The sequence below is a fragment of the Fulmarus glacialis genome, unplaced genomic scaffold, assembly GCF_000690835.1.
Source record: "Fulmarus glacialis isolate BGI_N327 unplaced genomic scaffold, ASM69083v1 scaffold13485, whole genome shotgun sequence".
In the NCBI taxonomy this organism is placed as follows: Eukaryota; Metazoa; Chordata; class Aves; order Procellariiformes; family Procellariidae; genus Fulmarus; species Fulmarus glacialis.
This window is the reverse complement of record NW_009212404.1, coordinates 1-15,084: the sequence shown is the minus strand read 5'-3', so window position 1 is coordinate 15,084 and position 15,084 is coordinate 1. Positions and strand designations below refer to the sequence as shown.

At 38.0% G+C, this 15,084-nt stretch overlaps 1 protein-coding gene across 1 annotated transcript in view; it reads right to left on the bottom strand.

Annotated features, from left to right (window-relative positions):
• Positions 1-12,884, bottom strand: part of OGDHL (oxoglutarate dehydrogenase-like) — a gene marked incomplete at its 5' end in the record, with an annotated part of 31,631 nt that extends 18,747 nt beyond the window's left edge. The window contains 10 exons of the mRNA XM_009577878.1: positions 1,760-1,887; positions 5,155-5,305; positions 7,643-7,771; positions 8,391-8,493; positions 9,861-10,013; positions 10,277-10,456; positions 10,838-10,966; positions 11,341-11,520; positions 12,037-12,127; positions 12,738-12,884. Of these exons, the coding sequence (XP_009576173.1) occupies positions 1,760-1,887; positions 5,155-5,305; positions 7,643-7,771; positions 8,391-8,493; positions 9,861-10,013; positions 10,277-10,456; positions 10,838-10,966; positions 11,341-11,520; positions 12,037-12,127; positions 12,738-12,884 (1,391 nt within the window). The remainder of the gene's footprint in view (positions 1-1,759; positions 1,888-5,154; positions 5,306-7,642; positions 7,772-8,390; positions 8,494-9,860; positions 10,014-10,276; positions 10,457-10,837; positions 10,967-11,340; positions 11,521-12,036; positions 12,128-12,737) is intronic.
• Between the last annotated feature and the right edge of the window lie 2,200 nt (positions 12,885-15,084).

Below are 15,084 nucleotides of genomic sequence, written 5' to 3'. Positions count from 1 at the left end.
TGTTTCCCTGGAGATGGCTGACCCCCTGCCTGCCGATGGGAAGTGGTGAATGAATTTCTTGCTTTGCTTTGCTTGTGCATGCGGCTTTTGCTTTCCCTATTAAACTGTCTTTATCTCAACTGATGTGTTTTCTCACTTTTACTCTTCTGATTCTCTCCCCCTTCCCACTGTGGGGGGAGTGAGCTAGTGGCTGTGTGGTGCTTAGTTGCCAGCTGGGGTTAAACCATGACATAGGTAAAAATGACTATGTGATCAAATATTTCTGGAATTTTGAAGCAAGCAGCTATCAATTACCATCTTTATCTACCACAATATTTCATCTTTTTCCTTCACACTAGCTCTGAAATTGGTATGAAACAATATTTTGTTATTTATCCATAGAATCAATAACATTTTTGATAAATTATTAGATGTATTTGTTTTGCGCTCCACATTCCTCTTGCCACCCTCATCATGTTAGAGTGAGATTATCCATTCTCTGTGGCTGAAGGTAAAATGTCTGTCCAGTACCAAAAATATAATTTACTATGATTAATACTATCACTAATAAGAATTTGTTTTCTTGAAATAGCACCATTCAGAATAGCAGTTCAGATAAGGCTAGGATGGATGTTTATATCTGTATTACAAAGCATCCCTGATTTTGTTGACAGTTCCTCCTCTTTTGAGAAAGGGGAGCATTACCAGCATTACCAAGATCAACCACAACAGATGGATACTTTCAACTGAATCCCATAATTGTAAAGTGTGGGGATGCTTGTTTAAGAGATGCCAGTAACTGAGGGGGAAAGCTTTGATACCTCTTTCATACATAAATGTTTTACAACTTTTTTCCACATTCTCTTTCATGCTGAGCTCTGCTTCTCGTATAGCTACGTTATTCTCTGAAATTCATCTTCTGTCATTACTATGTAATTTCCTGTTGAATACTAATGAGACCAATGCTAGCATATTCTGTGACTTTTCCATTAAAAGCTGCTTAAGTCTCCCAGTTTATAGTTTTGAAGTACAAGCATGTCCTAAAGCAGCCTAAACAAATAGGTGTACCATCTGAAGAGTGCATTAAGTTTTGCACTGCAAGCACACTGAAACCTGCAAATTCATATGCCTGATACCACAGGCAACACATTCAAAAATTAAAGAAAACAAAAAAGAAACAAAACCACAAACAAACACCTGGTTGAAGTTTTCTCCTCTAATTTTTAATTTATGCTAAAATGTTGAAACTAAAATATATATTAAAAACAAAACCCATCATAGCACACTGTAGGAAAAAAACAAGAGTTTGGCTTAAAGTTTATACTACAATGAGTTTTTAAAAACCCTTCAAGATAAGAAGACAAAGGGACAAATCTTACAATGAACAGGGTAAATTTATTGAATCTCTGCAGAACTCTTTTTTTCAGGGGTGAGGTCGGGGGGAAATCAGTTTAGGCATTTTCATTGGATTTTAGGCCCCTGTTCTGCAATTCCTGGCTCCCACCTGATACAAAACTGCTATGAATGTGATAATGTCAAAATACAACAAAGGCAATTTGTTTATTTTTAAATGCCGCTAGCAGAAGGAGACTTTTGTTTGTCTGTTTTAGGGCTTGGCAAACTCAAGTAACAAAATAAAACTTTGTAGCCAGGAGGCTTAACCACATTAAAGCAAAATCGGAAAAAAATTCCTCTTAATTAGCAGTCATCAGTTCTTACATCTTGTTTGAGACCTATTAAAACATAAGCAGATCTGTCAGATAGTTACCCCAGGACATACCTAAGACACCATACTCGGAAAGGGAGCTGTTGCACACAGTGTAAGGCGCCTGCTGCTCCCAGAGGTGATTCATGGGAACACATGTTCTCTTGTCAACTTCTTGATCATGAAGCACGTGATGACGATGGCTGCAAATAGGTGTTGAAAGAAATTTATTAGTTAAGAATAACTTTTGGCTTTGAGAGAGCTATTTTCAAAGATAAACCATCAAAGCTATGTTCTAGAAAGCATGCAAGCAACACAGTTATCTTTGCTTTACACAACACTCTGGTTTGGTTGAAACCTAGTGATACCATCACATCTCTAAACACAATTGCTGCACTATAAGGACTTTCACTGACTATCGAGGCTTGTTCTCAAGCACTCATGAAAACTGAAAATAGCTCATCACTAGTAGAACTGGGGGGGGAGAGAGGGGAAGGGGTTGTTGCTATAAAACAGACTGATTAAAGTGGGGAAAAAAAAAAAAAAGAAGAAAAAAATTGTTATTGAAAACATTTCACTCTGCCTCCCTGGCAAATTCTATTAATCTTTTCCTTAAAACAACTGTTGTTTGTCTTTTATGCAAAAATTTAATCTAATCTAATCTCAGCACTAAGACTTGAAGCAGTTGTATCCTCTTTCCTGCTATTTCCACTCGCATGCACCATTTACAGTTCTCTAGAACACCATTAATCAGCATTAGAATGGGGCACCAAGGAACACTACCAAAACAGAGATGACTGAAGTAATTACTGTAATCCATTAACTCTCTGAGCAGACTAACTGAGTGAATCACACCAATATGTCCAGCTTTACAACTGCTAACATAAGGACAGTTATTATACTGGTAACAACTACTGTGCGTTGTATAGCTGCCAACACTGAACTGAAGACTGAATGTTTTTGTACTTCCCTTTGCTATAATGAATCCTAGCAAAAGAGCTCTGAAATGTATTTAGAAACCGACAATATAAGCCCAGGAAAAGACAGAATCTTTGAAGAACAGCACAGGGAGGGAGGGAGGGGAAAGTACACACACCAGAGAGCTGTCAGGCAGAAATAATTTTTTACACTGTCATTTTATTTTTGTCATTCAGCCAAAGATAGAAGGCCTAGCTAGGCAATACGCTTCTTGAGCATGAAGTTTGGTTTCCCCAACAACAGGTGATTACAATGAGCATAGATGGACAGCCAGAAATACACAGACATGCAAGTCAGATTTTGCTGCTGCACAATTGTCAGGTTTACTGACATCAAACCAGTACAGAATCAAGTCTCTCTCTCCCCCTTTCCTTCCCTTCTCCAGAGTGTGTCTCCAAGATGAGAAGGGGCCCAGTCCTATCTGCAGCTTTATCTAGCTTCTGTCTATTGCTAATGTTGAGTACTGAAATAGCAAGAAAGCAAGCCGTCACACTGAATGCTGGCAGAAAGTACTATCTTCTAGACAGCACTTCAGAAGCTCCAAAATAATGAAAGCACTCCCATCGTGTTGTTTTCATTATGGCAATGCAGTATTTTCAGTTCTTCCCAAATTCTAGCCGATATTCCCCTCTTCAATTGGTCCCAGAGATTTGAGATGTTATGTACTTCAAGGATTTTTGGGGGTGAAGAAGTGTCTTCTCAGTATAGAGAGAGGATAAAATGACATATACTTTCTATGTGTTTGCAATGTGTTTTTTCCAATAAAAATGCACCAGCATTTGCAAATGTCTTCAGTTGTTAGGGAAGTTGCTCACCTTTATTATAAATGATAAAGAAACCAAACCACAGCTAAAAAAGAGCAGCTTTACCGAGAACAGTAGTATCTCTTAGATATGCTTGTACCACAAGTTCACTTTTCTATCTATTCCCATGATGCAATGAGCCTGAATACAGTAGAACAGGCTGTGTCTTACACATTTCTACAGTGTTCTCTTCTGTTTAACAGAGTAGTCGAATATTCTCTGACTTCCTCAGGTCCAAGGCATTTTTTTAATCTCATCCTTTATTGTTCAACTGCCCTATCACATTCATTACAAAAATTAATAATCACACCATAGGCTAGATCCCACCACCCATCAGGCAAACTCAAAATCCAGTGGTAACGCAGAACCAGGTTACTATAAATCAAACATCTGCAGTACCAGCTTCAGTCCTGAACTTCACAAGAATTTATTTGAATGCCTTTTTACTCCTTTTCTAAAAGACTGAACAATAAAATCCAGATGGCACAGGAATCCTTAGCTAGTCTTCGCCAGTCCGAATAGCTTTTTATTTGAACACGTTTCCGCCCCCCCCCCATATTGCTGTGAGCACAACAATTATTTTTATCTTAAACAAACATCAAGAAAATCTGGACGATAGTTCTGGAAAATCCTCCTCCACCAGTGAGAGAACCGGGAATACAGAGAATCAGTATTCTCAAGACAAGTCTATAGGCGTGTGCTAGACATGACTAAGCACTCACCTGAAATAGGTGGGTAGGTTGCTAAACAATGAACACATGTGTTCCTCTCCCAGGAGATGCTCAGCAATTTACAAGACCATGGTACTGAAATCAAGGAGGATGAAAAATTGGGGCGGGAGGGGAGGGGAGGGCAGGGAATCTCCACATTTTCAGTTTTGTTTTCAGGTCTTGTCCGAAGGATTTTGTTAAACTGCCATTAGAATGGGAGCAAAAATAAGAAAGCCCAAAAGACTGGATACCAAATGAAGCTCAGCATAGAAACAGAGCACTGTACCAGAAAAGACAGGCACCAAGATTATCTCTCTTTTCTGCAAGCATTCAGAATGAAGCACAGTGCAGCTGCTAGTTCATTCACCCCCAGCAATGGGCTTCGCATCAAAGGCTTCAATTAAATACATCATTAACATTTCAGTCCACAGAGAATCAGGTAAGGCAGCAGAACTGTATATATTTTTACCAAGTGATCAGATTCTACGTTCATTCATGCTCCATAGTCATTAAAAGTCTCAGTACAAAGGATCTTGTTTCACTTAAAAAAGCCTTGCCAACTGGCAATGTGTTTATTCACAGGATACCCGAGTTCCAAGCAGCCACCACTGGAATGGTATTTAAAAGACTTCAGAATCTGCAGCAGCAAATACCTTTCTTTTACTTCTCAGCAATTAGATGGATTGCAGCTGAATATTTAGTTAAAAAGCAGAAAAAAAAAATCATTTCTGCTTTTCTGCAAGAGAAGGAAGAAAGTATCTAAGAACATTTGTTTTGCCTTAAATACAACTCTTTAAAATGCTGTTTACAGAGACACAGGAGATTTGATTATTCTTGACTGCCAGAATCTGTAACATCCAGATTGATGTTGAATAGCCTCAACTTCCCCTTCCCCGCAGAAAACCGTATTGTTTAAAAAATGTCAAGGTGTTTCTTTAAGTATGAGACAGCATTTAAGTTAAGTTATCTCAGTACTCACCTAAAAGTACCCCTCTCCACATCCTGTCCACTTAGTCGGACGTGGATCCCTTCTTTCAGAAAAGAGCCAAAAGCCATGTATTCTGCTAAGGCCCAGTCAACAACCCTGTTCTTGGTCATTTCCAAGCGGGCTCTCAAAATCCGAGAGAGTCCTACATTGGAATAAAGATCAGAAATCAATGGACCTATTTCGAGATATTTCATATTCACATTACATTCACCATTCTCCGTTCCCGCTGGCTAAGTTAAACACAGATCCTAATAGGGTCTACAAATTGTTCTTCTAGAACTGAACTGCTAGCAAAGTCAAATAACTTGTTTCCCAGGCAAAGGGTTGCATAATGTTCATATCTTGTTTTAGAAGAAGAAAGTAAGATTGGCTGTGTCAGAAACGACTGAGGAAAATGAAAAAAACTCACGGTAAAATATGACTTCTTAAAGATTTATCTTCACAACTCTAACACCAAGTACTGTTTTATAAGAGACTGAAAATATCAGCTATCGGGTTTGTGATTTTTTCTTCTCTCTTTCTCTCTCTCATTTTTTCTTGGCATTTGTCTCATTGGACTTCTGGAGGTGTTACAAAGAGAAACAGGCCGGATTATTCAATACTATGAATATCATATAAATAGGAAATTGTAGCTGCTGCCAACAGATTTTCAGTTGGTAACCAAAACTGGTTTTTTACAGTGAAGATTTTATAACTTGGTAAGCCAAAACATAAAGTTGCAACACTGTGACTTTTAAAGGGAATAAAACTTCAAAGCTGCACACGGGTGCTTCCGGCTTTGAGGCTATAAACCTAGTGTATTCAGTGTCACTTGACATCATCTTATTTTCACATCTGCACTGATGCTTTTGGCAAGCTGTCCGATTTGTTATTTTCCCATACTTCCTTTTCTTACTTTCCCCATTTTTACAAATATCAGCCTGCTTTCTTTCCACACAAAACTATTCTCTCATCGAAATCATTGCATTTTAAGTAAGAAAAAAAAAAATCTTGAAAATTTTCTCTTTAGAATATACTAAACATTTAATAAAACAAAATAATCTTCCAATTGTTTGTTGAAAGACTGTGAGATATTAAGCTGTTTCGTTCTAGTGGAAGGACAAAGTACTTCAAAGGTATTCTTCCCCTTCTAATTCTCCCAAAATTTTCTCTTTCATGGCCTTTTAAACTGCATAAAAGAATCTAGCAGACCAAAGTTTGCTTTGAACCATAAATCTAATTTATATACTGGCAAATGTTACTTACTGTCAATGGTTAATCAAGTTACTAAACAGAGACTGTCTTACCTTTTTAATTCAAATGTCTAATATTAAATTTTATTGGCTGACTATAATTTCAAATTTATCAGTGTCACAACAAAGTGCCCAAATGTGTAGAAGATTTTTAAAGTTCATCTATTAATTGTATCTGCTCAACAAGCTTGCAGTTGATAACTGGAAATGCCCTATCATCATTAACTTGTAACAGCATTTAATTGTCCCAAAGGAACACAAACACATAGAACATGTACAGCAGACACTTTATTCCTTGATGGATGAGTCTGGAGAAGAAAGATTAGCTAGAGATTTTACCCAGAAAAAAAAGCTCTTTCTCCTGATCCTAAGTACATTCCCTACCAGCCAACAAAAGCAAAAAGATCCCTAAACAAAGTGTCTCCATGTTTCCCCATGGCATGAACATGTTATTGCTTCCTGTAGAGCTGCTAGACTTCAGTCTGACCAGGGAGTAAAAGAATTAACTCAGAACTTTGACACAGTGCCAGGCGCTTCCCAGTGAGACAAGCACATTTAACTTCTTACTGTAATAAATGCCAAATTCAGAATTGAATCTCTTCAGACCAAAAGCTAAGACTCTTTGAGAAAATGCTAGATTTGTGCTATCACCAATGCTAAATGGTAAGTTGAAAGAAAATCTGTGTCTGAATTTGCCCACACAGAGTCCATTCAGCTGTACTAAAATTATGCTCCTGGTATATCAGCAACGTTGCCAGGTCTGAAAAGACCAAGCTATATTCCTGAGTAGAAAGTTATCTAACTACAAGGAAAGTGTCTTAAGTGGACCTCAAATTACCACTGGTTGTAGCATTCAAAAACAACATTAATAGTGCTTCCTGAGGTGGGTGCCTTACTTCCCAGTAAGCCCCACAAACATGCTGCATAGAGGCAGCATTTTCCACACGGACTTGAAGAATGAAAGGAGGTATTAACTTAATGTTACAAAGAGACTTTTACCTCCCTGAGAGGAAAATCTATGTTAATGAGGTAGGAAACAGAAGTGGCATGATACTGAAAGAACATTATGCTGAGAACAAGCAGCAGGACCTTAACTGTCACATTGTCCTTGCCCATAGGGTGGAATAGTTAAAATAAAAGTCACAGGCATTTTCCTCTTTGGGAAATGGCCCAACAGCAACTCGTGCAGAAATTTAAAATCTGAGCAAGAAACATAGCCACTAGGAGAAACAAAGACTCCAGCTGACCTGCATGTATTTTGAAGTCTTTGACTGGCACTGAACTAGCTACATTGCCAATGTGAGTCAGCAGGTCTTCTGAAATGCCGGTTGGAGGACAAGACATGCTCTTCGGTTCTCCATCCACGTTAAAGAATCCTGGAAATAAAAGCTTTGGTGAGATGTTCAAGGACTGATTAAGAGATATCCACACTATCTACAATGTATTTAAAAACTCACAACTCTTAAAAGCCGTTTTAAGCAGCAGCCTAAACCTAGTTCTTCACCTTTCACTGGGAGACACAATCATTTTGATTGTTTGCATGACAACAGAACTTGATCTTACAGGCACACCATGATCTGTTTTGTTTCTGCTTTCACTCCCTGTGAAGTCCAAGTATGTGGGCAGAGGCAGCCAATAAAAGACATGTGGCACCTCAATCTCTCTCTCTCTCGAAAAAAAAAGGAGCATGAGACATACTCCTTCTTCCTGAAGGCACAGACGGTTAACATTACAGGAAAAAAACTTCTCTGCTAAACTGAAAAGACATCTTTTTCAAAGTCACACCTTACTTTGCATGTTTTTTAAGAAAAGCACCTCATTCAAGTTGATCTGGCAGAATGTTTCATTTACTATGTACAGGGGCAAACCAAAGGTCACATATTTTATTTTAAAGGAATGCTGTCTGAAAAAAAACATTTAAGAGTCTTAGAATATGGACTCAAAATAAAAGTGCAATAATATTAACATTAGGATAAGTGAAAGGACACTTCTTACCAGGCCAAGGTGAATCAAGCCAGTGCTTGATATGTAGAATTTTGTTATCCTTAGATCTAGTATATGCTTCTTCACATATTCTATCATACTTTGCAATTTCTTCCTACAGAACAAAAACTTTCTTTTCAAAATGAACAAACATAGCACCTTTGTATCTTACAGATGACACCTACCATTCAGTGTGATAAAAACAGTTAACTCCAGAAGAAAATTTACTTACAATTATGCAAACAAACAATTCCATTTTATCTGGGATCAAATTGCCTTCTAGAAACATGCTCACCCACGTTACTCTAAATAAATTATTTAGTTTATTGGACAGGTGTTACAGAGAAGAGTACCTGAAAAAGGTTGCAAGCAGTACTCCAGAATGAGACAGAACTGAAGTACCAAATACAATTTACAGTCATACTTCTAAGATCAGCATTATCCAGCTCTCATACTTCAGGATACAGAACCCACTAATGACTAGAAAAAAATCTCCTAGAAAACTAGTCTGGCTAGGAGAGTTTAGTTATGAATCTGCTGCCCACACCTATCAATGGCAACAGATACAAAGCCATATTCTGTAGGGGCAGAATGCCTCTACAATATCTATGTTTCAGTCCAAAACCACAGTCAAGTTACTAAGCTAGCTAATTTTTAAAGTAATTAACAGCAATGTTGAGCTCAGTTTGTACATCAAAACATCCATCCAGGATCCTGGATCCAGTCACCAAAGCCCATACCACTACTGGCACACTCTTACAATGATTCAGGAAAGCTATTTCTGCATGAGCTGTGATCATTCTTGCGGATAACAGAATGCACCTACACAAACTGATTTTTTATTGATCTGCAATACTGTGTCACTACATAGTTAGCCACACCTTCTCAGAAGGTCCTCTGTTGCATCTGCGCTCTACACATTCACTTTCAAAAAGATCAAGGTAAAGACCTAACCAGCTTAATACAGGCACCAGACTCCACACTTCATCCTTCTGGAATATTTCAAATGATCCCTGAACTTAGTTGAATTATTGCAAGAAAATAAAAAGGTTAAATTGATGTTATTGCATAATTGCTGGATACAAGCCTGCCAAGGTTATCAATATGAAGCTACAGTTATACCTATGAGCATTCAAATAGTGTCTTACTGCTGAATCAAGATTCTAGAGGTGAAGAAGAACAGCTGACAAATGCCTCCATCTCCAACATTCACATCTGATCACCTTTTACAAATCTCAGAACCGAAGCAAATTTTTTTCTGTGCAATATGTATTAATTACTTCACAACACTTTCAGTCCTTTTATTACAACAATACTATCTATTTTACATGAAAATTCAAACCAAATTGAATCAGAAAGTGTCAAAGGGTGAAGATTTATCACAGTAATGAAAGGAAGGTTTTTAAGCAGACCGCATACAGTGACAGTTGTGTCTTCCTACTGACAGCTTCTTAAGTTCTCTTTAACTCTGTTGACATGTACCTCAAACTCCTGCAGTGTTACAGTCCCATCTGCAATCAGTTTGTCAGCATACTTCTTCAGCACCGGCACCTGCTTATGAATCTGCTTGTACATTAGAGGCTGGGTGAACATCGGTTCATCCATTTCATTGTGCCCTCTCCTACGGTAACAGACCTACAAAGAGAAAGATTGTTTCTGTTGGTAAGGAAAAAATGAAATCTTCCCATTTCATAGTTTTATGGAGATTTTAGGAGGTTTATGGTATAAAAACATTTATGGATTCTTGTGGGGCTGTTAGTTGTTTGGGTTTTTTAAATGAAGAAACTAAAGGCCATTAAAATCAAAATATGTTTCTTGACTGGGTCTTCTAAGCCATAGAAAAATAAGAAAGCAGTACATAATAGACAGAATGAAAAGTTAAGAAAACCAAGACTTACCAAGTCAACCACCACATCTTTATTGAATGTGTTTCGCCATTCTGCAGCTACACTGCACACATACATCACTGCTTCAGGGTCATCAGCATTCACATGAAAAATGGGAGCATTGACCACACGAGCAACATCGGTAGGATATGGAGATGAACGAGCCATACGGGGGTCTGTGGTGAAGCCAATCTAAAAAATCCAGAAACTTCCATAAAATGTGGGCATCTCCCTCTACTTTGTTTTGAACGCTTGAGGTTTTCATTTAATAGTCATTTACACAGCAGTAGTATCAGCTTTTCATTTTGGCTAGCTAGCTTGTTTTTGCTCCCTAAAAAACAAAACAAAGCAAACCTAATCCAATTAGGTGTTATAAATTGAATGAAATAAATGTAGGTGATAAAATATTATCCAGTCAGAGTTGCTAGATACTAGGATCATTTTCAGGAACATCCTAACCATTCCAATAAACAGAGGGGACAATGCACCCAGCTAATAACAAACAAGAATAAAAAGAAATACACTAGCAACTATTCAGCAGACAAATTGATTGGAAAATGCTCTACTTGTTACCTGGTTGTTGACCACAACGTGAATAGTGCCATTCGTGGTGTAGGATGGGAGGTCACTAAGATGAAACGTCTCATAAACCACCCCTTGTCCTGCAAAGGCAGCATCCCCATGTAATAATATGGACATAACCTAAGAGGGAGGATTATACACACATATCCACACATATATTAGAAAGCAAAACTGCAATTTAAGCTTCACAGCAGGATTTCTTTGCTCCATATTTCTGTAGTGCTTATAAAACAGAACTGTATTTTTATAATAAACCATAGACTTGTCAGCATTTTGCTGCCTTTGCTCAGTTTGCAAATGAAAGTAAGTTTTAAGCCTACTTCCTGAAGTTACCTTCGAGGTACCATGTCAAAAACCTTATCTAGTTCAACAGGGGATATATCCCTTTCGTGAAGGGGGAAGACTCTGTGATACAAAACTACTAGTAAACTATTTTTATTAAAAATAATATGAAAAACTACCAGTAAGAATTACGATATTAAAAAAATCTTTACCTTTTTCCCTGCCGTATCCCCTCGATAAAACTGTTCAGCTTTTGTCTTCCCTTGCACAACAGGATCAACTGCTTCCAAGTGAGAAGGGTTAGCCATCAGGGACAGAGTGATTTTCTTGTTTGTTGCTCGGTTGATCCTCTCATGGTACATACCCAGATGATATTTTACATCCCCAGATCCCTAACATGAAAGATGTAGTCACAATTCAGTAATGTCATTCATACCTGCTGCATCCGATTGACTACGCCTAAAATTTGTGCCTCAGTCTGAAAAATGCATCTAGCTAATTGTACATCAGTATGCACTATGGGTTTGACAATGTAATTTCAAATGAGAACACTGTTCTTGTTTTATTATCTTAGTGTGACTATCCAATATTGGATAAATATTTACAGAGTATTGATACTCATTTCATTTATATGAAACAAAGAAAGATGCTTAGAGATTACGAACTCAGTCAATTGACCTGGAACTTACTTACCTACAGTCATTCCTAAGACACTTTCTGCATGTTAGAGGTACAGTATAGTCTTTAAATTTGTTAAGAAATTTCACCAAATCATATTCCTCAAAGTAGAAAAGAAGACAATGCATTTCAGCAGCTGCTAATGCTATTTTCATAACTATGACCAAAATGACTAAAAACTACCTTGAATGTTAACCTCTCTCTGTAGATCTATTGAAGAAGCATCTTACCTCGTCAGCTGCTTCAAGTTTGGGATCAAACTGACAGAAGATCTGCTCCAGCTCTTTTCGGATTACGTTAGCCAATACATTCAGCCTACCTCTAAGAAAATTCCAAACATAGTTATGTCACAAAAGTGGTAATAACAGAGTTAACAGCATAAAACTCATAAAATCAGCAAGGCATCTCTATCAGAAATTTGCAAGTAAGAAGTTCACTTCAAACTTTTGAACCTGAAACCTTTCATTCTACCCTTCTCCTCCCATTGCAAAGTTCCTCCAATGCATTCCCACAGAAGTTTTATAACACCTAGTTATTCAAGTATGATTAATGAATTTTGTAGCTATCTAGCAGTTTTAACGTGATGACATTAATAATTAATTAATTAAGGCAGACTGCGAAAGTAAGTTTGATACTATCTCACCAAGCTTTCTGAGTTCCAGACTCTATGCAGTGGGATAGATACCAGGCTGCTGCCACATTTGCCTGCAGCTTCAAAGTACACTGAAGAGAGTTTCGCTAGCGTTTACCTGTGAAGCCTGTCGCCTCTCACGGACAGGTATTTGTTACAGTTCTGTGTTCCCATTAACCGCTATGACTGATTCTTGCTACTGTAGCTTTCCTAATGTCAATTTCATTAATAAAATTCTAGAACCTGAAACTTGTCTTAAGACAATAAGCCCATTTGTTGGCCCGTTTCCATTGACATTACCTATGAGGCATCCCCATTATAACATATTCAATTCCCATTTCACTGGATTTATCAATGATGGTCTTAAGTGCAGGAATCATTACTTCACATCCTTCCAAACCAAATCTCTTTTCCGAAGACCACTTGCGAGCAAGGAAGTCTTCAAATCTTTGCCAAAAAGAAACCCAAAAAAACAAGAGAGAGTGTTTGTATTAACATAATGTAGAAAATACTTATTGTCAAACATCTTTTAGCAAATAAAATTACATTACATTGTTTTAAAACATCTGTGGATACATGTTTTTAGACCTCTGGAAGTAAGTCTGGAAGTAAGGGAGGGAGACATAGGAGAGAATTAAGTCGTCTTTCTCCTCCATCTGAGAAGTATTTACCAGGACTTTAAAACACTTCAGACAGGAAGAAGAGTCTCCACCTCAGACAAAATTCACTTCCCAAGCTAAACTCTGCTCCTTCCCATGTATACAGAACGTATACTGACCACTGGGAAGGCAGAGTAACAGCAAAGAAGTCTCTTCTATGGATTGAAGAAGACATAATAGAGAATCTGTATTTTCTGGAAGTAACGATTAAAAACTTGTAGAAATGCAGTTGAAAGCACGCCTATTTCATAGGTCCTATTCAACGGCAGGGCTCCTCAGACTGTGCGATGTAATGGTTGGTAATGTGCCAAGAACTAGGACACTGGTATCTCTGCCTCAGCTGTGGCAGGAGAAAGATGTCAATCCTTGACAGCTCTATGTTCTTTCATTTTTTAATGCATTTGGGCCAGAGGCAATGTGAGTGGTTAAAAAGTACCTTTTAACAAACGCTGAAAGGATTATATATTGTAAAGCTTGGAGATACAAAAAGCAAAGAAAATACATCTTCATGAAAATAACTGTATTGGTTACATCATCTGTGCAATACCTTGACTCATAACATTGCTGTAATCCATTAATACTCAGCTTATTGCTCACTTAGAATGCTGACTTTTACCTCTTTAGATTGAAGTCCTAAAAGCAGCGAAATGAAGAGTTGCCAGAAGACTCTCCTTAGCTCACCCATCAATACCCTTACAATTCAGGCATCTAAGAAACAAGGCAGACCCTCAGCTGAGCTATGCTGCCAGAATTCCTCAGGGAAGTCTGTGGAGCTATACCAGTTTATATAAACTGAAAGTGGGATCCCATGCGAACAGCAAGTGCTACAGGGCAAATCAAAGTGGCGATTGTACACGCTGTTCTCTTCTTTGCAGCTGAAAGTTAAGCCAGTATTGGACAAGCAGAAAGTTCATTAGTTGAGGCAAACTGCCACTAAGTGTGCAGAACTACAATATTTCACAGTCACATCCCGCAAGTCCCCCATATGCCACTGTGAGTTCACAAGGGCTGGCAGCTCCTCCGCTGTCACTGCACGTGTTCAGTACCCAACGAGGAACAAGTCTTATGAAAGATGGTTACTCTCAGAAGGGATAATCTAGAAATGCTTGACCCTGCACAGGCTTAAGAAGATGCCCAGATCAGACTACACAATCAGGGTCTAACATGTTTATTAATGCATACACAAAGTAGCTCAAAGTTATACAATGAGTATTTTACAGGAGGAAGAGTTAAAAATGACCCTTTGTTCAATAACCTATCAGTGAACACACAAAGTAGGTACTAGGAAAAATCCTACTTTAAAATTCAATTTCAAGTACCTGAAGTATGTAGTACTTGGAATGAACATTTTTGAAAACACTATTCTTGAGCAAAACGATGACTATCTGCTTTACAAAGCCACAATCTCAAGAGCGCAACCAGTCTTCCACAAAACCAGATTTTTTTCTTGATCATTTTCAGACAAAAAAAAGCACGCTAGAGATAGCTGAAGAGAAATCTATGTCAAACATTTTCTTTCATTTTCAGCAGACAATTAATTTGGCAGAAGACGAACATTCGGCTCCTTCATGCTACTAGAAACCCCAGATCTTTCCACAGCTTAGACAGGCAGGAATAAAAGCACAAATTCTTGTCTCAAGATAAACGGAGATGGTTCACACTGAGGACTTGTTAGACAAACTTACTCAAGTGCAACATTCATTTGACAATTAAGTGACTTTTTTACTTCTGTTTAAACGAAACTTTTAACCAGACAAACAATCTTGCTATAATACTGGCAAAGAAAACCTGGCAAAAATATCTTCCAACACCTCTGTCCTGGTTTTGGCTGGGATAGAGTTAAATTTCTTCATAGTGCTGTGTTTTGGATTTAGCATGAGAAGAATGTTGATAACACACTGATGTTTTCAGTTGTTGCTAAGAACCCTCCTAGTCCAAGGACAGCTCCCATGCTGTACTGACCGAGCTAGGTGCACAAGATGGGAGGG